The sequence below is a fragment of the Ctenocephalides felis genome, unplaced genomic scaffold (assembly GCF_003426905.1).
Source record: "Ctenocephalides felis isolate EL2017-DRISC unplaced genomic scaffold, ASM342690v1 CF-g0.4_SCAFFOLD_01886, whole genome shotgun sequence".
NCBI classification, from domain to species: Eukaryota; Metazoa; Arthropoda; class Insecta; order Siphonaptera; family Pulicidae; genus Ctenocephalides; species Ctenocephalides felis.
In genome coordinates this window covers 172,568,570-172,591,440 of record NW_020538040.1, presented here as the reverse complement: position 1 = coordinate 172,591,440, position 22,871 = coordinate 172,568,570, and the positions used below count along the sequence as shown (strand labels likewise).

Here is a 22,871-nt window from a genome sequence, read left to right as displayed (position 1 = left end):
ATAATACATTAATGTAATTTTAACTTTAATAAACCATTATATATGTTTTACTGAGAGTTTTTACTTACTATTATACAGGATAACATAACGCATAATAATAGGTACACATGTAGTAAATAACATTACATATATACATTGAATTCGAGACACATTTTATATCTAAATTGAATTCAAGATAAATATAAATTTTGTTTTTGATTATGCAACATCAGGATTGTCAGCTGCAACATTTGTTACATCCTGACTTTGCAATTTACCGTAACGACTATTTCTGCATACATCACGAATATAATAATATGATTGAAGAATAAAAATATTGTTATACAAACACATACCAAATATCAAACAGGAAAAGCCAATAATCTGAAAAAATAGAAAATATGCTTCAACTTCATCCAGGTACAAAAATTAAATTAAGAATAAATACATAGATAATTCTGTAGTTTTCTATCAATACGTTGTTTGTGTCTTGCACAAATAAACTACCAAGGACAAAGATTATTATATGTGGAGAAATAAGTAAGTTCAATCAATATCAATATAAAGAAAAATGTAATCCAAATCAATACCATATGGCAGTAAATTTGCATTTTTTTTTTATTCAAAGTATAATATTAATGTAAAAATTAATAAAAAGTTAAACTTTGAAATAGTAAGGCAATATACCTGAGGCCAATAAAACAGTTGCCACTTAACTGCCAATGCTACAACCCAAATAACAACAGTTCTTACTGAATCTAAAACCATACGTGTTGTAGCTGAAAGTTCCTTTGTTACACTTATTCCTGCAAAATTGAAGAACGCAATGGAAACTATCATTCCTAAAAAAAATATAAATATTAAACATACAACTTCTTCAATGAATTTACATTCTGTACACTTGTGAATACCTAGCACCGCAATCAATAGTTGATAATTGTTGGCAATTTGAACGAAGGCATCTGGCAAATCTTCCAATGTTCCATGTGCATTATTATTAAATGGAGATCCAACTTTGATAAAATAAAAAGGAATTTGTAATAACACTAAAACCATAAATCCAAAAAAGCCTAAAAAATAATTTTTAAATTATCAATTATAAACATAATCATATGAAAGTAATTTGTATATAACAGCATAATTACATTCAAGGAATTTCAACGACAGTTAATTTGAAATTTCGTGATTATTTGAATGAATATCTTACCCTCCCAGCCAACTGCTTGCAAAGCTGGAATATCTAAATCTTTAACAAACTTTTCTTCATATACCATTTGAATTGCTGTAATAATTTGTGCAGTAATAATCAATAGATCACCAGTTAGAACTGCATTTTTACTATAAGTTGATGTGTTTGTGAAGAAAAAGTCTGTTGCTCCAACAACTGTCAACCCCATTATCACAAGCCAAATACCAATCCACTCTCTTATTTTTAAAACACGATTCAAGAATGCCACACTTAATATGGAAACAAATATAATAACTGATCCTAAAATATTTTTAAATTTAAGTTTTAATATATAACAAAAAGATTCATATAGCAAGAATGAATTTTTTAAGTGTCCAATACCTCTGAACATCTGAAAACTAGAAGCATATGTCAAATTCAGTCCAACATACATTGTAGAAGTAGCAATCATGTCACACATTGCAGGAATAAATAATATTAAGGGGCTGAAATTCCTATTTCCCTTAACAAACTCATTTGTATCAACAGAACCATCCTACACAAATATTACAAATTATATTTAATATATATAACTCGATTAAGTTCAATTTGTCATTATGATAATGCGTCGTTAATTAAATTTGATTAGTAAGTTATGAACAAACCTGTCTTCTATCGAGAATATAATAGATTATTTTAAAGACAAATAGACATAACATTTCACCCAGAAACATTGCACAAGCTTGAACAAAGGGATGATCAAATTCACGAGAAACACCATCAGAGCCATTCGAGTGTAAATTGTCAGCCCACCTACATTAAAAAATTACAACTATAATATATATATATATATATATATATATATATATATACATGTATCCATGAACTAAGAAAAACTTACTTTGTACTTAAGGTATTTATGGAACCGGTAATTACAAGAGTCGTTGCTAATAAAATTTGATATTTTGTCCAAGCCATTTTTAATAGAATATTGTAGCAATGTAAATGTTAAATCACTTTTCAGCGTATATTACTACGAAGTTTCAGTTCAATAATTCTGTATCAATATATGAGGTCAAAACTCGGAATAATCTCTTAATAAATTCATTAGTTTACCAAATACATACATAATACATTTTCATATATGAATAGTTACTATATACTACACGGATAAGTGGATATCGCCCATTACATTTTATAATATAATAAACGATGTTTATTGACAACTCATATCTTATTGTTGTAGTTCATGATTCATCAAATGTCAAAACACTCGGGTCACGTGATTGCCACGTGACCAACTGTTCAAAACAGGAATGGGAAACCTTCGACTTAGGTCGAACCATACTATTCTTTTATCTATGGGGTAGAAGATTCCTTCTTTGATAAAACTAAAAAATTGAATGTGAAAAACTAGCATTAAAAATTAAAGGTGTGAAAAACCTTCGACGCAAGCCACATATTATAACTGAAGCAATAAAACTATGAAATAAAAAAAAAGTAAAATATGAATTCCGAATAATTAAAAAAAATAAGTATCACATATACTATGTTCAATATAGATAAAAAAAATATAACAATAATTATAAGGGGTATAACCATAGATTTTATAATATTATAAGGTCTTCTATGAGTATAACACATAAATCAAGTTATATAATAATTTTTCAGAAAAATCTTTATATTTAAGTACTAGACGCATTTACAGTTAAAAAAATCCTATGGAGAAGAGTGTATTATTAGAAATTAGTTTGGTAATCGGTTTTTTATTTAATTTTGCATAATGTCAATATATGTCATAATTGACGGCCGAATTGTTATAATAATCGGCCGAAAATCGGAAATGAAATTTTTTGCATTTCTTCACATTTTGAAGGTTTCTGAACATTTTGGCATACCTCAGAAAAAATGGATGTGCGTGTGTGTGTGTTTTGTATGTTCGCATTTTTTCTTCCACGCTATCGGGCGCACGGATCAACCGATTTGAATGGTTTAAAAAACTTTCGATTTCTATTGATAAGGATATGTGCTGATTAGTTTTTGGCAGAGACATGTCTAGCCGTTACGGAGATATGGAGCAAAGAGTGCAAAAAATACAAATCGAGTTTTCGAGAGAACGGAGTATCCGATTTGAATGATCTAAAAGACATTCAATTTGTAATGATTAGAAAAAGAGGTGGTTAGTTTTTAACAAAGGCAGGTCCAGCCATTTCGAAGATGCAGCGCTAAAAGTGCAAAAAATGGCAGTTTTTGAGAGAACTAAGCGTCTGATTTAAATGATTCAAAGAGCTATCTGCTTGTTTTAACAAAATAATTGCTTTTGGAAAAAAAATCTTGTTTCAATTTTTTTTTCAAAAAAAATTCTTTTTTTCGAATTTTTTTATTTTTTGTATATCGAGAATAATTCAGATTTTAATTTTAATTTTGACTAAAATTTTAATATACTTTAAACAAATAATTTCAACTTTGCAATTCAGTTTATATAATTCTTATAAATATTAGACAATGTTACAATATTTATAATAATCTATTTGAAAGCATTTAATATTCCTCGAACATTTCGTTACGGTACGGGAAGTTTCAGCAATTTGCCTTAAGGCACGATGCCATACACCACTAATTTTCTTTTTTAGTCACTTCTAAACTTTATGAATTATTTTCAAAAATAGTCAAAGGTTTGGTATCCCTGATCTAATCTTTGGAGCCTAGACAATAAATAATGGTTTGGAGTGTCAGATAAAAATTCGATAAGTTTTCGTACGTAATTAAATGGTCTGCATTATAAAAGAAATGATTAAATTACCGAAAATTAACCGATGATCTGAATGAACATAGTGGAAATAAAAAATAATATTGCCACGAAATAATAAATCATGCGGACCTTTAAAGAAAATTCATCGTTTGAGTTCTAACAAAAAAATAGACGCAAATGTTCAATTTACGAAAGTAACGATAATATTATGAATGAATTAAACTATTTGCATGTAACTTTAACTTGTTTGAATCATTCGTTGTAGATCTAGAACCCAAGCGAAATTGATTGTGATATTTGCGTTTATATTTCTTCTGTACAATGAATTCGTTGTTTACATTCTTACGTCGATCGACTGGCCTCCCTTTATGCAGTGCGGTGCTCGGAACAAAAATTGCCTGAAAGTACTATTCGTAGCCGATCCTCAAATAATAGGAGAAGTGCACGAAGATAAATGGTTCAGTGGCGTAGCTCGCTGGGACAGCGATAAGTGAGTTTTTCATCAGTGCGCCTGCAACAAATCTAACACCTATAAATTGTTAATTCATAGGACTTTTATCCGTAATTTTTGTGTAATTATTGGTCTTACATCTATTATAGAAGGATGTACACAACTGTCTACTTCTGTGGATATGGGTTTAGGACTGTGGCTTTGTTTGAGTGTTTTGGATGCTATTTTAATGTATAATGACATAAACAAGTTGGTAATTGTTGATAGTTCTTAATAGACTGACAATATATGCACAAACTTTTCTGCATATCCTAGTAATAAACGTTTCTATCTCTGCATGTTATTTTCTATTTCTTTATAAATCAGAAATTTCACTGTGATCGGTCGAAAAATTGCATTTTCATATTTAATGAACTCTTTCATAGGTCCTAAATGAATAGTGTGTTTATTAACTTTTTTAGTCCCAGTCACAGAGATTATTGACTCCTAACAATATAGTGAAAAAAGAAAATAATGCCATATTACAAGTTACATATATTTATTATCTTGAATGTTGATTTTCAGCCAATCGTCGATATGAAAGAAAACAAATAATAAAATATTTATTTATACTTTTGACACGGATTGTGTGTCTTCATTCAGCAACCCTCTTTGAAACTTTTGTTAATACAGTGAAGATTTGTGTAACATGACATTACACAAATCTTCAGTTTAAATTTAAAACTAAAAAAATGTATACTTTATATTGTTTATTTTCTATATGTTAATTACCAAAAACAATTTTTTTTTATTGTTTTTTCTGGTTTGATACTGTATTATCAAAAATTTCAAAAAGGGTTGCTGAATGATGTCACACAATCCATGTCGAAACATATAAATGAATAGTTTATTATTTATTGTTTTCTTTTATTTCGACGATTGGCTGAAAATCAACATTCAAGAACATGTCTCAACATTGAGCAAAAAAATCTAAATCTTATACATTTATTATATATATGTAAATGTATACACCTACCCCCATTTTACACAGTATATAGGTTCTAGAATAAAATGCATAACTTGAAAAATTCAGTCTCATATGCAAAAACCGTGCTAAACGAAAATCACTTTAAAAAAGCCCTTTTTGTCAGTTTTCAATGTAATGGATAACAAACACATTGAACAAAAAATATATAATATCAAACATATTTAATAAATTATAAGAATATTAATTTATTTCAATAATAAATCAAATATAAAAAAATCTTAAGGTAGAAACCACTCTTCAATTTCTGAAGAATAATCACGAATAATCAAGAATAATTTGCAATATGATATTTAGTATCTTAAAAAATTGATTAAATATTTCTGTCTGATTCTTTCCTGTATGATACAACTAGCTCACTTAAAGTAGAATCATAAAAGAATTTCAGTATGTAAAATGATATATATATATATATATATATATATATATATATATATATATATTAATTTAATATTGCATTTTCTTCATAGATAAAAATTAAAATTAGAAATTCATTTAAGTTGATTGCGATAGATAAGACTTAATATTCTATTTGCGTTTTGTTTTTCAAACAAACTAGCTTATACACACATAAAATTAGTTTTCTGAAAATATTCTGAATTATCTCGAGTTTAATTATATGTTCTACATTGAACTCTAAAATACCTTACAGCAGACATTAATATATCTTATACAACATATTGAATAATCCAAAAGTAAGTAATAATCCTTTTTAAGTAATAATCCAAAGCGATTGAATAACACTGTTACAAAATATCCTGAATAATCGCCAGTTTAATTTGAATGAAATATATGCAACTTCAATAACATTAATTCGACCAGCTATTTTACAGAATTCTGAGTCGAAAGATTTACCTTCATAAATTTTATCTAAATAAATTGCCATTGTTCTTTTGTCCATTTGTCAATTTGTTATAAAAGTCTTTGATTAATTAAAAAAAAAAAAAAAAAAAAAAAAAATTGTATAGAGTAAGTGATACAATATACAAATAATAAATAAGATTTGGTTTGGATTTTATTCCTTAACATGCCCTCTGTACTGACTATAACAAAAAAAAACACTACTCTTGGAAAATATTCTTCTATAATATAAGTACGTAATATTGAATATTACCAATTATGTGAATTTAAAAATATATATATATCTCATTGCAGTTTTCAAAAAAAAATGTACCAATTTGGATAGAGCAATAAAAGTGAGGCGATATTGATTATAAATAGCACTAAAAAGTCCATGTAGTAAAGGATTTGGCTAATCACAGTGTCGTAATTTCTTAGTAATTTTGTGCATGGATGCTTTGTTAATGATTGTACATTTCTCGTATTGAATGAATTTATTAATTTTTCGAATTTATTATCATCAATCAATGAAAGATAAAATATAGAATTTTTAAGGCATTAAATACTGTACACATCCCTTTTAAATAATTTATTTCAATTTTGTAGTTTCATCAAGAAGAATTTTGAATTGGCCGTTGAAAAATTTAAACCTGAAGCAGTAGTATTTTTAGGCGATGTAATGGATGAAGGAAGCATAGCTGGGGAAGAGGAATTTTCAAGATATTTATCTCGTTTAAAATCGATTTTTCTAGAGAATGATAAATTACAAGTATGCATATATATATATTTTCATTATGATAAACTAATTAAATGGGATAAGATTCATAAGAATTATTTTCTAAAAAAAATTATTTTAATGTTTCAGTATATTTGGATTCCTGGAGATAATGATATAGGTGGTGAAGGATTTGAAAAAGTTTCTGCAAGTAAATTGCTACAATTTCATGATACCTTTGGTCATGAAAATCCTGTTCCTTTAAATGGGATTAATTTTATTAAAGTAAATCGTTTGATTCATGAAAAGCCGCAAGGAAAATGGACTGAGAAACTTAGTAATCGCACCAATGTAGTGATAAGTCATATGCCCCTTTTGCTTGCTCCTGGTATATATTCAAAAACAGTATGTAATTTGAATCATAATAAGTCCATAAGAAATCAGTTCACTTATCAGTATAAAATGAATATCTTCAAAATTGTTTAGTAAAAGTTAATTTACAACATAGTTTTCTATTTGATATAATCTCAAAATCTTCTGCAATGAATGCTAGTCTTAACCAAAGGCTTTGAAAGCAATAAAAAATTGTATACATATAACATAAGTGACAAGTTTGCAATTACTCAGCTAATGTTTACGTTATATTTTATTATTATTACAGATCATCAACCAACTGAACCCATCAGTCATATTTTCGGCACATGAACATAAATCATTTTCTATAAAAATGAACAAGTTTTTAAGTGGCCAAAAAACTGTAACTCATATCACAAAAGCAGATAAAAAAGTTAAGAGGTATCGAATTGGGGGAGATGTTATACATGAATTTATTGTACCTACTTGTTCATACAGAATGGGTGTTGAGGAATCCGGATTTGGAGCTGCAGTGATAAGTAATGTCCTCTGCATGAAATATGTGTTCGATGTAAAATATTTTCATGGACTCTTATTCCTTTTGCAGATGGATATGGGTCCTACCTAGATTATACAGTGCTATGGTTGCCATCTAGACTTCAGACTCTAAGGAACTATTTGTACTTCACATGCATATTAATTATTAGCATTTTACTAAATGCATCTTGCCTCTGTTTCAGAAGATTGAGAAGATTCAAACTGAAAAGTAGGAGTTTGTCTAATTAATATTTAATTAAATAAATCCTTATAACAGTATTAATATCACTATTTTGTATATTTGTAATAATTAACTTTGTATTGAATTAAAAAATAATATAATGCCTCACCTGACTTCTTTTTTACAGCTTGCTTTTTTTTATTTCTCATGTACTTACTACCAAATTTCAATAAATTTGGATAATGTATTCAAAATCAGGAAACTGATGCATCCATAGTTTGTCGTGTATTAACTTATGAACTTAATCATCATTCACATAAAGGGTGATCATTTATTATTCATAGTTTTAAACAACTAGCTATTAAAATATGTCATATGGTATATACATAAACTATGCAATTGAAATCCACAGCGATTATACTTTTGATTGTTAGAATGGCTTTGCTGCTCAATGCCTCATTAGGCACACACAAGTACACAAATATATTAATATATGCTACCAAATAAGACTAAAGCTTTAAATTATTTCATTATTATATTTTATAACAAGAAAAATCTACAGACTTTTTTTTTTTTTCATAATGACTTATCCAAAATTATTCAATAATTAAAAGCAAATAGTTTTGACCTAACTAGATTTGATATTTATAATTTTTGGTACATTAAAATTCATATTAATATCAATACACATTGCTAAATAAACCTTATAAAATCCCAAATTACTCATCATACTATGTAAAACCTTTGTCATAGACATTAATTTTAATTTTTATATTGATCTGAAATTTTTTCTATTGACAATTCTCAATTAAGTTAACAAAAATGGCAAGTCGTTAATTGTTCGTAATTTCTGTTGACATAACATCTTCGAGCAAGGCTAGGTAATAATAAATGTAATTTAAACTTAAATATATGCTACTTCAGGATTTATAATACTTCAATATAAAACTATTATATAGACATATATTTTATTTAATTTCCTGAATAATTATAAGAAAAACATAATGATACAAGTTTGCATTAGTACAAACTACTTCATGGCAATATACTTTACAAGACGCACAAAAATAATGTTTGCATTTATCAAACACTAATCTATTATTGGGAACTATTAATGCTAAAATAAATATAATTTTATTTACATAATAAATCTAAATTTTCATAAAACAAGTTAACAGGAAAATTACACCAACGCACATACAGAGCTCATACACATATGTGCTCATAAATAAACTGATATATATATATATATATATATATATATATATATATATATATATATATATGTTGCGTGTGTGTGCAAGAATATGATGCATTATTTTCAATTAAAACTAGTTTCCCTATATAGCAACAACTAACAGATTTAAAAATACACATTAAAAACAAGTATACATAAATTTAAAATTGATTAAACTTTATGAACATAATATCAATATTAAAATTTTTACATATTTTTTATTAGCATAACATACGAGAAGTAAATGAATTAGTTAAAAATGCTATTCGAGAGAGCCAATATTAGTACGAATTCGGGCCATCTTAAAAAGTTTTGCACTTATTTCAATTTAAACATAAATGCTCAGATCAGAATATTATAATAACTTTAAAAATATATTCAACAATGTACCTAACAATAAATATAGAAGCAAAATTTAATATAACAGGAATGTAAAATTTATTTATATTTGAATATGCTACTACTATGTCAACAGTAAGATAAAAAAAACTTCACTTTCAAGCAATATGAATGACGGAACATTCAATTATTTCAACTGTAGTTAAAATACTCACAAAATGTACTACTATTATTTTACTATATCATGTAGTAGAAGTCTACTTTTGCATTAACAGTTCTGTAGAAAGTTTTGTTAACTAAAAAGGTTATTAATATACAAATCATCGTGTCTATTACTTACATCCACTGCTAAAGTTTATTCATTATTTATCTTATTACAACAAATATTAGCACGGGTGAGCGCAGATTTACCGTTTATGGATTACCTGAAATAATATACATTATTGGCTAAAAAATATATGAAGTATTAATATTAGAGTTTTGTCTGTTCTTTGTAACTATTTTAGCTAATTTCTTTGTATTATCTATCTATCTATCTATATTCATATACATAATATTCATAAAATAATAGTTCACCTGTTAATGGTCCAACATAATTGCTAGGAAAGAGACCAGTAACACCATTTTTCTCGCCCCTCCACCAAGATGCTTCATCACGACCAGTTACACTTATTATGTCATCTTTTTCAAAGCTTAATTCATCCTCATTTTGTGCGGTGTAAGGATATAATGCTATAACTTTATCTGTTAAAAAGATAGTAATAATTTGAGGATTAATTTTTATTGAAACCTCCAAAGATGATAGAATTTTAAACATCAATATAATAATAATGGCATGTATAAAATAAATACATGTATGATCCCTCATACCAGACACTTCCATCTGTCTGAGATGTACAAAATTTATATTATGATTCAAATAAATAAAATAAAAATGAAAAAAAAGTAATAGGCAATAAAAAATAGTGTATTAACCATACAAAAAACGATACTTTAACTGCATAAATATATACATACAAATTTCATAAAAAAATTGCTAAGTTGGTCAAATTCAACAAATAATATCACAGTAACTCCAAAGAGAACTTATTTATTCCAATTACTGACTAAAATTTCATTCAAGTTAAATATAAAAATATAACTATGTAGTTTCTACCTTAAGTAGAATATCATTTACTTGCATACATTATTGCATATTTATTTTATATTACAGTTATATTAATAATAAATACGAACCCAAAACCTGCTCCATCATATCCGTTTTGCTGGCTGAGACTGGGGTGTTCCGTCCACTATTTCTGCCTCCCACAAGTAGTTTCACATAACTAGCCGGGAACCAGCCTACCTGTTTGCGACGACCTTTAGCTTGCAGCTCGCCCTCCCACCAACCACTATCAGTCTTTTTCCGAATCATGATTAGCTGTCCGCGTTGCAAACTAAGTTGTTCGCTACTGGTAGATTCATATGGTGCTATCACTTGAACTATTTCTGGTTTCTTACTTTTGATAGTCTGTGAACCATATAATGAAAATTTTACTTTGGTAATTTTAAAATCAATGGAATACACTGTAGTAGTCAATTATTAAGACCTAATAGTTAAAATGAAAAAAAAAAAATCTAATTAAATTTCACAAAAATTGTCAAAGAAATTAGTAATTGAGCTTCATAAAGAATTCACCTTATACTAAATTAAGTTATGTCCCAATAATATTCAACAACATTCACAAAAATACACAAAGTTTATCAATTCAATTATGTCTGTTTCCATAATAAATAATAACATAATAACTCACTTTATGGACAAACACAACAACAACTAAGCAAGAAAAAAAAAAACAATACAATAAAGCAAAAGATGTATAGGAAAAGCTGTCACATATTTAAATATACATGTTATTTTTTTATATAAATAACAATATTTGTTGTACAATATTCATATACAAATTAACAAAGATACCTAAAAACAATTTTGTTGCTACTTTAAAGTTTTTATTCATAAAAATTCTTTGACAAAAATAAATTGTAGCAATACAAAAAAATCTCAAAAAGTCAACTTATCAAATTATAATGTGAGTAGGCAAAGTTCTCACACTAATTTCAACAAAAATTAATGTCAAACCTGATTATTTGCCGAAAGTGCGGCAAAATCTGGTGTGGCATCAGCTGGCATTGTGGCATGCTGTTCGGAGGCCGCAGCCCTGTTAGTAATTTGTGTTATTTCAGAATCAACTGGAGTCATGCTGCCTGCACCAGTGGAATCCTGATTACTCACTGGTGCATGAGTAGTTTTATCAGTGACAACGGATGTGTTGTCTTGAGCAACAATATTTGAATTATCGGGCAAATTATTATCGGCCGGTACGCTTTCCGCTGGCTATGTTAGTAAAAGAACAAGAGCACAATAATAACACAAAAATAGCACATGAAATACACAGATGTTCTGCTCTTTCGCTACGATCGTCATCTGTATGATCATGGTGTACGAGTGTCGCTTGTAGACGACATCCAGCGTGTCGCTTAAGTGTAATTTTTGATTATGAAATACATTTCTAGTAATAAATGTAGGAAGATTTTAAAATACGTTGCGTAACGAATACTTAGGCGACTTGCTGGCTCGTACGGCAGTCTCACTTCTGCGGATGACACGACCGTTGCGAAAGAGTTGATCCAAAATCCAAGCTCAAAAAAGCTAAAAACACATTACACAATCTTCCCATAATTTTTGTTAGCTATTAGATGGTAGAAACTTCCATTTAGATGGTTATGAAGTATGTTTTTGCATATAATATAAATAACTTTTGCAATTTTAAAAGCCAATTCACAAATTAAGAATATTTTAGTTGTAAAAGGCTCTGTGTTAGAATAGGCCCCACCCTGGTATGTAAATGATTTTGATGCAATTTTATAGCTTTTTTCAAAAAAAATCTGATATACCAATTTTCAACTTCCTAGCTTATCATTTGGCCAACATATCATTGAAAATCCAGACCTTTTCTTATAAAATATTTTAAATTTGACAAATTTTCAATTTTATTAGTCTATGTCGATTTCAGGCTTATTAATAAACAAAAATTAATGATTTTGTATCCAAATTTATTATCATACAGTTCAAAATCAAATATTTATATAGTATATGGACTCGAAAATCAAATTTCTCTTGCTCATTTGTAACTTTTTAATATCCAAAGTCTACAACCAGAACCTAATGATTTCATTTCGTTGCCTTCCTTACTGGTATAGACAATTTAATATTAACATGTATAACAACTGAATTAACAGGCAAACTACTAGAATGAAAAATTATTTATGGATATTTCTGAAACTTTTTAAGTTTGCTAAATAGAAGTTTAGAAAATAAAATATTACTATGGTATAATTCTTTAATAAATGCAAGTATATAATTTTATTATTTACCCTATTAATTATTAATTAAAAAGTTGATTAGTATTTCATTACATTCAGTCATAGACCTTATAATACATATATACGAGGTGTGGCAATTAAGTAATGAGACTGATTCCATAAAAACCGTATGTTTTAAAATTATTCTACAACTCTGTCATACCCTTCAAAGTAGTCCCCTTGGGCAGCTATACAACAATTTCAGCGCGTTTTTCATGCTTCGTAACATTTCCGGAAGGCTTAGACTGGGAGGTCTACAAGTACCTTCGTCACGTCCGCCGTATGTTTTAAAATTATTCTACAACTCTGTCATACCCTTCAAAGTAGTCCCCTTGGGCAGCTATACAACAATTTCAGCGCGTTTTTCATGCTTCGTAACATTTCCGGAAGGCTTAGACTGGGAGGTCTACAAGTACCCTCGTCACGTCCGCCGTATGTTTTAAAATTATTCTACAACTCTGTCATACCCTTCAAAGTAGTCCCCTTGGGCAGCTATACAACAATTTCAGCGCGTTTTTCATGCTTCGTAACATTTCCGGAAGGCTTAGACTGGGAGGTCTACAAGTACCCTCGTCACGTCCGCCTAGATGTTCTGAATCGACTCAAAATGGGCTTTCACCATCGATTTTGTTCTGGGAAACAAAAAAAAGTCACAGGGTGACATATCGGCCAAATAAGGCGGCTGTTGCAACACGACGATCTCTTTAGAGGCCAAATACAGGGACATGCTGAGAGAGGTATGGCACGGCGCCTTGTCGTGATGAAGGATCCAGTTATGGACAATGTCTGAGCGCATCCTGTTGAGGTTTTCATAACATTTCGAGTAATTAGCGATAGTAGACTTGATTACGGTTTGCCCCAATTGAACAAATTCTTTGTAAACGATTTCACGGGTATTAAAACGGACAATCATCTCCGTTTTCACCTTCCTCGTTTTCCACGTCATCACGCCCCTCCTTTAACTCCTCATGTGATCAAAATATCTGGGCACAACTAAGAGCACTATTATCCTGCATATTTACAATTTTAGCGTACGTTTCCGAAGCTTTTTCGCCCAATTTTACTCAAAATTTTATCGCTGTTTATTTTATTTCTCCATTTTCGTGACGAGCACCAGGAATACACGTTTACTCAACAAGGCAGCGCAGGCAAACTAAACAAGCCAGGGATATGGAAAATACATCAATAAAGAGGGGAAGGATGCCGGGAGAAAGGAAAGGCAATTTTAAAGGATTACCACAATCGCGGCAATATAATTAGTCTCATTACTTAATTGCCACAGCTCGTATCATAAGGTCAATGCATTCAGCACTTAAACCACACAATAACAGTAAACCAAATCAATAACAGTTTCTGAATATGCTATGAAAGTATGAAGAGTCTGATAAGTATTAAAAATTATGAAAGAAAGCATGATTATTGAGGAGATAAACATACACAATTTTCACACAAAACTATAACACTTCAATACATACATAGTTACGTAATTATAAAAATATACTACTCAAATAAACAATACTCACATTGCAAAAAAACAAAATTACTATCAATATTTTAATAAACGATATTTGAAATTTTTTTCATTTTTTTTTTAGGAGAATTTCACATAATTAGGTAACTAACCTAATTAATATTGAATATACATTAAATTCCATATATTTATGTTTAATTAAGATAACATCGAGTAAATTAGTTGATTTGAATAGTAAATAAATAAAATTTCAACCCATGAATATAAAAATCCCAAATATGTGTAATATTTACACATTATAAATTTCATATATATAATCATAAAATAACTTACGGCTTTTTGAACATAGTTGGATGGAAAAATTCCAGTTCTATCATCTATGACACCTGTCCACCAGTCACCTTCTTTCTTAATAACTTTAATTATTTCATTTGCAGTAAAGGTAAGATCTCCTTGTTCCGTAGACTGAAAGAATCATTTCAAGAAAGTGCTATATCCATTTCTAATTTTTAAAAACTCTGTTGTTATTTACACTTATTTTGACTGAATTAAGAATGTACATAAAATATTACAAATGCATGAAGTACCTGATATGGATAGGAAGCAATATAATAGTCAACTTCACCGGTAGTTGAATCTGCTGGTGCAGTTGTAGTAGAATATGTATCAGTTGTGACCTCAGATGGTGTGTTTTCAGGAACCTCAGCTATACCTCTGCAAAGTAAATGAAATAAAGACATGCTAGTGCATGATGATAAATGTCTATCAACTTACTTTAGGAATCACATAAGTAAAATTTTATGGATTTTAGAATTATTAAACTTACTCAAGTTGATGTCTCATAATAGTATCATGATTTTCTTGTCCAAATGATATTTGTACATTGGCATCTACCGGTTCAACATAGGATTCTGGAAACCAGCCTGTTGAACCCCTGATTTCCCCAGCTAACCACCCAGGTTCAGCATTTTGCTCGAGTGGAACCTACAGACAAATTGTTACTTGAAAGGAGGAAGCAATTATAAGCAATATTTGAAATCATTATAAATATAAGTAAAATATCTTTCACAATAAATAATCACTGCCATTATATGTATATATATATTACCATTATGATATCTCCAGGTTGAAATGAAATTTCATCGCTGTTTCTAGCTACAAACTCATATACTGCTCGGTATTTGACCATATTAGTTGAGCTCGATACTGCAGGTGTTGATTGAGTATTCTCAGGCCAGGCGTTGCCCTTGATGTCCCAAGCATTATCATCCCATTCACTTCCATAACCCGTATCTTTCGAAGTCTTCATTTCAATGACCTACATTATTAATTACTCATTGAATTTTATTAAAAACAAGTATTACCTCCACAATATATTCAAAATACCTTTTTTCGGTGTTCATCATAAATTTCAAAAAGCTTTTCACATTCCTCCACTAAAGAAGTTAAATGACTTTTTAGCTCTGACAATTGCAAATTGTTATTTTTTATATCAACCATTTTCAAGTCTATCTGTTTTTGTGTATCTTCATATTTATCTCGCAATTGTTTCAGAGTTATATGTTTATTTGAGAATGCTGTGTTCATTTGCTCTTGATTTGCTGCACTTTGCATTAAGTTCATTTTGTTTTTGGCTTCAAGGCGTGCTTTTTCTTGGCTTATAATAACTAATCTTGCATTCTGGTCCTTCAATTTGTTTTTCAATTGAGCCATTTCAGTAACTTGGGAATCTCTTGTTGTTCTCATACCATCTATAGTTGTCTTTACGGAAGACACACCAACACGTGTATCACAAATTTTTTGTGATAAATCTTTTACCTAAAAAAAAAAAAAATTTAAATCTCAATTTGTAATTAATTAAATAGTTTATATTATAGATAAATAATTGAAAAAATAATAAAACAAATTTTAATCTTAATAAACATATTTTTAGAGTAATAGTAAAATCTTAATAAAACACATATTATTCTTATTATTGAAATAAGATAACATTAAACCTACTTTATCATTCAAGGTAGTTAATTCTATTGTAAGACTTTGGTTTTGGGCTTTCAATCGTAAAATATTTTCTTGTTCTTTCTGACGTAATTGTTGTAAATCCTGAAGCTTCTGATTTTCCCATTCCATCTGCCTTTGTCTTTCCATTTCCCTATATTTATTAGCATAAAAGAGGATTAATTTCATACAAAAGTTTATACATATATAATATTTATGAATTTTAAATATTTACTTTATGAATTGTATAAATTAAGCAAAAAAGCCTTTATATAACACTATGCAATAAAATATTTTAGCATAAATTTCATCTAGATATGTATCATAAAAATTTATGATTACAATACATGATATAATTAAATTATTTGTAAGCAATATTGCATTGTGTGCCAGAGTTCAGTTTCATTAAACATGACTATAAAAAAAAATTAAATCAGAATAAAAGAGCAACAATTTAATTTTGCATTAAATTTACAACTGACTCACTTTCTAGCAGCTTCTCTCTGTTCTTGCTGTCTTCGCCTTTGCTCTTCTTTCTCTTGCTCAATTTCTTTTTGCCTCTGTAACTGTCTCTCGAGTTCCTCTTGTCTCTTCCTTTCTTGTTCCAAACGAGCCTTTTCTCTTTTTTCAGCCTCTTCTCTTTCTTTCCTTTCCCTTTCTTCTTGTTCTTTACGTTGTATCTCAAGAAGTGCCTTACGCCTCCTCTCTAATTCAGCTTGTCCTTTCTCATAGTTTTCTTTGCGTTTATCTTCAAATGAAGCTTGGAAACCAAAAAATAGCAAGTGAGAAAAATAAATAAAACAAATGAATATGAATAAAATATAATTAATTCATTTATCAAATGTAATCACTGACATATGCCATACTTTGTGGAAGAGTAGAGGCTGGACAAACGTCGCCACCATCAGCAGAAGATGGTGATCCTGTTGCACTTGCTGTTTGCCCTACCAATGAATTGTGCCGCGAAAGCAATGTGCGTTTGAAGGTTGGTGGAATTAAACTTGAGGGAAGTACAGATGGTACTTTTTCTCCGGCAAGGGCCTATAAATTATTAGAATGTAATAATTTCATTATGTAAAAATATAATATATAACAATATAATAAAAAGTATTTTTAATAAAAATAAATAAGTAAAACTTAAAAAAAGAGACAATACCTGATCACATAGAAACATTGCAAGAACAAACTCATCACAACCTAATTTTCCATCATTATCCATATCTGATAATGACCAAATAGAGGCAAGAACATTTTGGGGCAACTTTGTTTGGACCTAAAATGAGTTTATAATTAATTGATGTAATAAAATGCATGAATATTTTTATGCAAAATCACTAGAAAGCATACTTTTAAAATATGTAAATCTCACCATAATATTACGAGCTTGAGGGCCAGATAAAAATCCACTTCGTGTACGATCCATTGAATTGAAAACTTGAGTATATTTCAACTTAATTTGTTGTGGTACAGCCCACTCTAAATGAGCACTATTTGAAAATAAAAACATAATATATATATATATATATATATATATATATATATACATATATATATATATGTATATATATGTGTGGTTTTGTTAAATTTTGAACTCAGTAAAATTTTAAATTTTTAGAATGTGTATATTCACAAACACAAAAATGCTTATTTTTAAATGTACTTCAATTTGTTTACAATAATTTATAATAATCTCTTAATTTGTAAAAAAGACGAAGTGTAGTTTATTGTGCATAAGGGGCCGTTCAAGTATTCCGTAAGCACTATAGAGGGGCGGGGGGTTATTGATTTGCTTATTTTGGGTGAAAATTTGGTGACAAATTTGCTTACTTTAGCTGACAAAGGGGATGAGGGGGGGGGAAATAATTGTAATAAACCTGCTTACGTAATACTTGAACAATCCCTAATTATTTATGTGAATAATGTTTTTTGGTATCAACATATCAATACATAAAATAAGAATTTCACCATATGCTTTTTAACAGATTTTTTGCCACAAAAAAACATTTGTTATTTTCTATCAAACTCACAAAAATAAATTACATAAATATAACTCACGGAGAATCAATAGAAGAAATAGATCCAGATCTTTCAACAACTCCAACTGGCTTAGCAACAGGCTGCTGTGTTATTACTGGAGATATGAGTTGATTTGGCGGCGTAACTACACCAGGAGGAATAACAGGTGGTGTATTAACTAGAGGTGCAGTATTCAATAGTGGTGCAGTGTTAACTAAGGGTGCTGCAGTATTGATCAATGATGCAGCATTTGCAAGTGGTGCGGAAGGTATTAGAGGTACACCACCCAGAGCTAAAAATAAAAACATAAATAATACTTATTTAATTAGGAAGAGAATTATTTTCAATTATAACAAATGTCTAACTGAAGGTAAATAAGTTTTTTTCATATATTAAGTCAATCACCAACAATAACAAATTATATATGTAATAGACTTGAGCAGTACAATAAAAGTTCAAATAAAAAATATTTATATATTATCATCAAAAGTGTGAGTTCTAACATTTTTTTTCTTTTATAATACTGAATAGAATTGATCATCAATTTTATTACTACTATTAACAATATGGTTAAATATAATTATCTCACTTACATTGTTTACGAGATTCATTCAAATCTGACACCAAAGGGGCTGCATTCATGACCAAAGCAGTATTACTCGTTATAGGCATAGCCCCAAACTTACTTTGATTTACTGGCATTCCTCCAGTAAAATTATTGTCTAGTGGTAACCCATGATTTAAATCTGCTACATTAGAAGTCGATGCAGACATCAAATGCCTCTGGTTAAGAGTATTCATTGTGCCCAGGGGATCAATTTGACCCAATGAACTCATTCTCAACATAGGAGCTGGCATTGTATTAACAACTGGCTGTGCATTTGTTGGCGTGTTGGTTTGCATAGAAAGAGATTTTACCATGGCCAGTGGTAAGGTTTTTGGGATTTCAAAGCCCCGAAGTTTTAAATTGATTAATTTACATGCTATACTAAATTCATTTATATCCATTTTTCCATCTGCATCAGTATCGGACAGAGTCCTAAATAAACAAACAAATGATGAGTATTCAAATACAAAGTTACTCATATATTTGATGTAAGCACATTTCTTCATAAACAAAATGCACACAAATATATATATATATATATATATATATATATATATATACAGTAATACCCCGTTTAACGCTGTATCGTTTAGCGCTGTTTCGGTTTAGCGCTCTTTTATTTCAACCCACATTTTGAAGGAATAAATGATGAAGATGTTGAAGAAATAATTCAAGAAGCAGCACAGACTTTCTAATGGTAAGCTCAAGGAATGAACTAAACAAGAAGAAAACAAAAATGTTGACAGCAGTGATTCAGCGGAAAAGCAAAAAAAACTTTTGACGGTGTTTGTAAAAACGAGCCTGTCTACCATAACTGAAATAATTTATCAATTCATTGAAAATGATCCCAATTTGACAGGAAGCCTAAAGTAAGGCGTGGTGTTAGAATTGCTCTATCCGTTTATGATGAACTTTTAAGAGAACAACGCAAAAGAAAAAGTGAAACAACATTAGATGCTTTTGTCACAAAAAGGCAAAACACTGAAAACGCAAAAGACTAACTAAATTTGACAGATTTAAAATGTTATTTGTTTTTTCAAGAATATTCGTTTTGTTATTTATATTTTGTTTTAATTTTTGAAAGAAATAATAATGTGGTATTAATTTGGGCTTTAAGAAATAAATGTTTGGTTTTATTTTTAGTAAAAACAACATACTTTTTTAATTTAATACCGAACCAATTTCCTAGCCGTATTCCCCTAACTTCAGTATTTCCATGTAAAGATAGCTTCGTTTGGCGCTACTTTGATGGAACGTATTCCCCGCGTTAAACGGGGTATTTTTGTGTGTGTGTATATATATATATATCTTGTAACTAAAATAATCACCGAGTGCAATATAACTTAATGATGAGCCAATTATTATACAACCAACAAATCCTCAATAAAATGTACAAGGTGTTGTACAAAGTTTTTTCTCAATCCTTAAGATCATATATTTTTATCCAAAATTGAAAGATGGCATTAAGATTTATAAAAATTAATCAGGAATTACTGAACATGCAGCACTGTTATATAATTACATTAAAAAAATATGAGACTGAATAATTGTTATTGCTGTAATTGCTGTAACTAATCTCTAACAGAATTTACAAATAAAGTGAAATGTAAAAAAAAAACGAGCTAAGCACACTACCTCGTATGTGGCGTTTGAACGTACATTTTGAAGTGATTTATATTTAAAACGGTGGCTCTGAACAAAAAAAAGTATGCATTTTTTGTAGATAATTTTATGCTCTACAATATTGTCTCACATAATTTTGCTATAAAACTGACCATTTAGCTGAAAATCGCAAAAGGGTAAGTTTTGTGACCTTTGACCTGGTGCCATTTTTTTAGCTCGCTTCAGATCGATGAGAACTTTTGAGATTACTTTTAAAATTGTATTTTAAACAATTTTGCCAAATTACAGCCCATTATGAATTATAGTAACCTTGAAAGGGTAAATTGACCAGGCCATTAATTATAAAAAGAGAAATATCAATTCATAACATTCAAGTATTCTATTAAAATTTAAAACAAATATAGCAGCACTGTTATATAATTACATTAAGAAAGTATGAGAATGAATAATTGTTATTGCTGTAACTAATCTCTAACAGAATTTACAAAACATGTATAAACTGTAACTGTATTTGAAGAGTGTAAGTTAATAAAAACAAAAAACATGTGTCAAGTCAAAAGTCTATGATCACTTAATTGAAATTAAGTATCTCATACTATTAATGTATTTACTTATGAAAATAGAGATAGCAATTCATAACATTCAAGTATACTATTAAAGTTTAAAGCAAATATATAATATGTACAACTACAATACTGCACATATAATGAATATAGAAACATTATATGAGGGCATTTCAATCCAATACTTGACATAGCGCAAAGACAAAAAAACAAATCGACTATTATTAAATGTGACACAAAAAGTTTTTTTTTTATAATATAGTTCTAGCGGCTGCAACTTGTTTTAAATATATTTTATATATAAAGCCTAATAGGATTGTCATGAAAGAATTTATATATGATAGATAGGGTTTCTTCCTTATTTCACATACCATATCTGTCCTAATATAGCTGGTGGTAGCTGAGACTGCAGCAAAAATCCTTTTGCCTGTGCCCCAGTCACAACTCCACCAACTGGCTGAAGACTCTTAAATTGTTCATTATATCTCGCCATTTCTCTCGCAGTTATCACCCAAGGATCGGTTGCCATTGTAAAACGGTGGCACCCTTCACAATTAAATAATTATTTCAATGCACTGATTAAATTCTAGAAAGTAGAAATAATTCATAAAATCTCATCTTTAGTAATTCAATATAGCGCACAGTACAATTACAATCAAACACAAATATGCAACATATGAATATTTTGACAACTAGCTCGAAGTAAAAACAAAAAACTTTATAACCATATCACTTACACTTATCGGCGTTTTAAATTTTCGACGACAATTTTAAACAAGTCTTCCTACATAAATAGGATCGTGAATTAGTTGAGTATTAGCACTTCATTTGAAAATCGTAATCATATTCTCTGATGGAATATTGTAAAGAAAATCAATACCTGGCCTACCACACCATTGGTATTTCCAGGCATTGGCCACAGAAAGTCGAATATTCCATACCCACTGCTTGCACACGCACGTCGTGCGCCGCCAGTGCGCCGCTTTCACACGAAGTACAAATGACTGAACGGACGATGCGCTTGCGCAATTTGCAGTTGTCAAAAAATATATGCATTAATATTTTATGTTTTACATATTCATAAAAAAAAATTAAAATTACCCATGATATACTTGCTTAATAAATAATTGATATGCATTTAATGAAGTATTACATTTTTAAAAATAAATTCTTATCTAATTATTTATTATTTATACGAACCACAGTTATCTGGAATACAAACTTGATACACAAGGTTCAAAACCTTGCTACCACTCGCGCGCTTTATGAATGTCGAATGTGTGCCACAGTTGTGTGGAAAACTTACAGTTTACTTTCGTTTAAAAAAACTGATTTCGCTGTCCCGCTGCCGTTCTAAAAGAAATTTAAAAATTGCCGAACGAAAAGTCTATATATATATCACAGAAATTCTTGTTCACTGCAATTTTAATATATGAATAGATAAATTAGTAAAATAGTTTTGATTAGTTAAACGACATAAGCATCTTTATTAAATAATCTAATATTAAATCAGTTAATATCATCTCTGTATTAAAAAAACAAATAAAATAATTTTATGTAGTTTAAAGTTAAGTATTCAAGCCAAGTATTCAAATAAATTGGTGAGCGTGCTTCGCA

The 22,871-nt window shown here is 29.2% G+C and overlaps 3 protein-coding genes across 10 annotated transcripts; 1 reads left to right on the top strand and 2 right to left on the bottom strand.

Moving 5' to 3' along the window:
- Positions 1-198: 198 nt before the first annotated feature.
- Positions 199-4,317, bottom strand: LOC113376456 (solute carrier family 35 member F6-like). 4 transcript variants are annotated; one of them, XM_026616377.1, is made up of 8 exons: positions 2,275-2,365; positions 2,049-2,204; positions 1,813-1,960; positions 1,550-1,703; positions 1,187-1,468; positions 891-1,049; positions 667-821; positions 199-363 (listed from the first exon to the last, which is right to left on the bottom strand). In XM_026616377.1, the coding sequence occupies exons 2-8, from the start codon at positions 2,123-2,125 to the stop codon at positions 199-201; spliced, it is 1,140 nt and encodes a 379-aa protein (XP_026472162.1). In that variant the 5' UTR covers positions 2,126-2,204; positions 2,275-2,365. The 4 variants fall into 4 exon arrangements, with proteins under 4 accessions (XP_026472162.1, XP_026472164.1, XP_026472163.1 ...); XM_026616379.1 differs by lacking the exons at positions 2,049-2,204; positions 2,275-2,365 and adding an exon at positions 4,246-4,317; XM_026616378.1 differs by having other exon boundaries at positions 667-812; positions 879-1,049; positions 2,049-2,281.
- Positions 3,925-8,162, top strand: LOC113376458 (metallophosphoesterase 1). 2 transcript variants are annotated; one of them, XM_026616380.1, is made up of 6 exons: positions 3,925-4,093; positions 4,165-4,389; positions 6,821-6,983; positions 7,080-7,334; positions 7,591-7,822; positions 7,891-8,162. In XM_026616380.1, the coding sequence occupies exons 1-6, from the start codon at positions 4,077-4,079 to the stop codon at positions 8,067-8,069; spliced, it is 1,071 nt and encodes a 356-aa protein (XP_026472165.1). In that variant the 5' UTR covers positions 3,925-4,076; the 3' UTR covers positions 8,070-8,162. The 2 variants fall into 2 exon arrangements, with proteins under 2 accessions (XP_026472165.1, XP_026472166.1); XM_026616381.1 differs by lacking the exon at positions 3,925-4,093 and adding an exon at positions 4,500-4,599 and having other exon boundaries at positions 4,263-4,389.
- A 1,677-nt stretch (positions 8,163-9,839) lies between these two features.
- Positions 9,840-22,186, bottom strand: LOC113376455 (intersectin-1). Of its 4 annotated transcripts, none has more exons than XM_026616372.1 (18): positions 21,992-22,186; positions 21,626-21,840; positions 19,055-19,500; positions 18,501-18,753; positions 17,815-17,932; positions 17,602-17,718; positions 17,312-17,486; positions 16,932-17,205; positions 16,452-16,599; positions 15,837-16,268; positions 15,559-15,768; positions 15,277-15,434; positions 15,038-15,164; positions 14,784-14,915; positions 11,697-11,951; positions 10,814-11,087; positions 10,154-10,321; positions 9,840-10,002 (listed from the first exon to the last, which is right to left on the bottom strand). In XM_026616372.1, exons 2-18 carry the CDS (start codon positions 21,781-21,783, stop codon positions 9,992-9,994), a joined length of 3,456 nt encoding a protein of 1,151 aa, XP_026472157.1. In that variant the 5' UTR covers positions 21,784-21,840; positions 21,992-22,186; the 3' UTR covers positions 9,840-9,991. The 4 variants fall into 4 exon arrangements, with proteins under 4 accessions (XP_026472157.1, XP_026472159.1, XP_026472158.1 ...); XM_026616374.1 differs by having other exon boundaries at positions 19,148-19,500; XM_026616373.1 differs by having other exon boundaries at positions 21,626-21,800.
- Between the last annotated feature and the right edge of the window lie 685 nt (positions 22,187-22,871).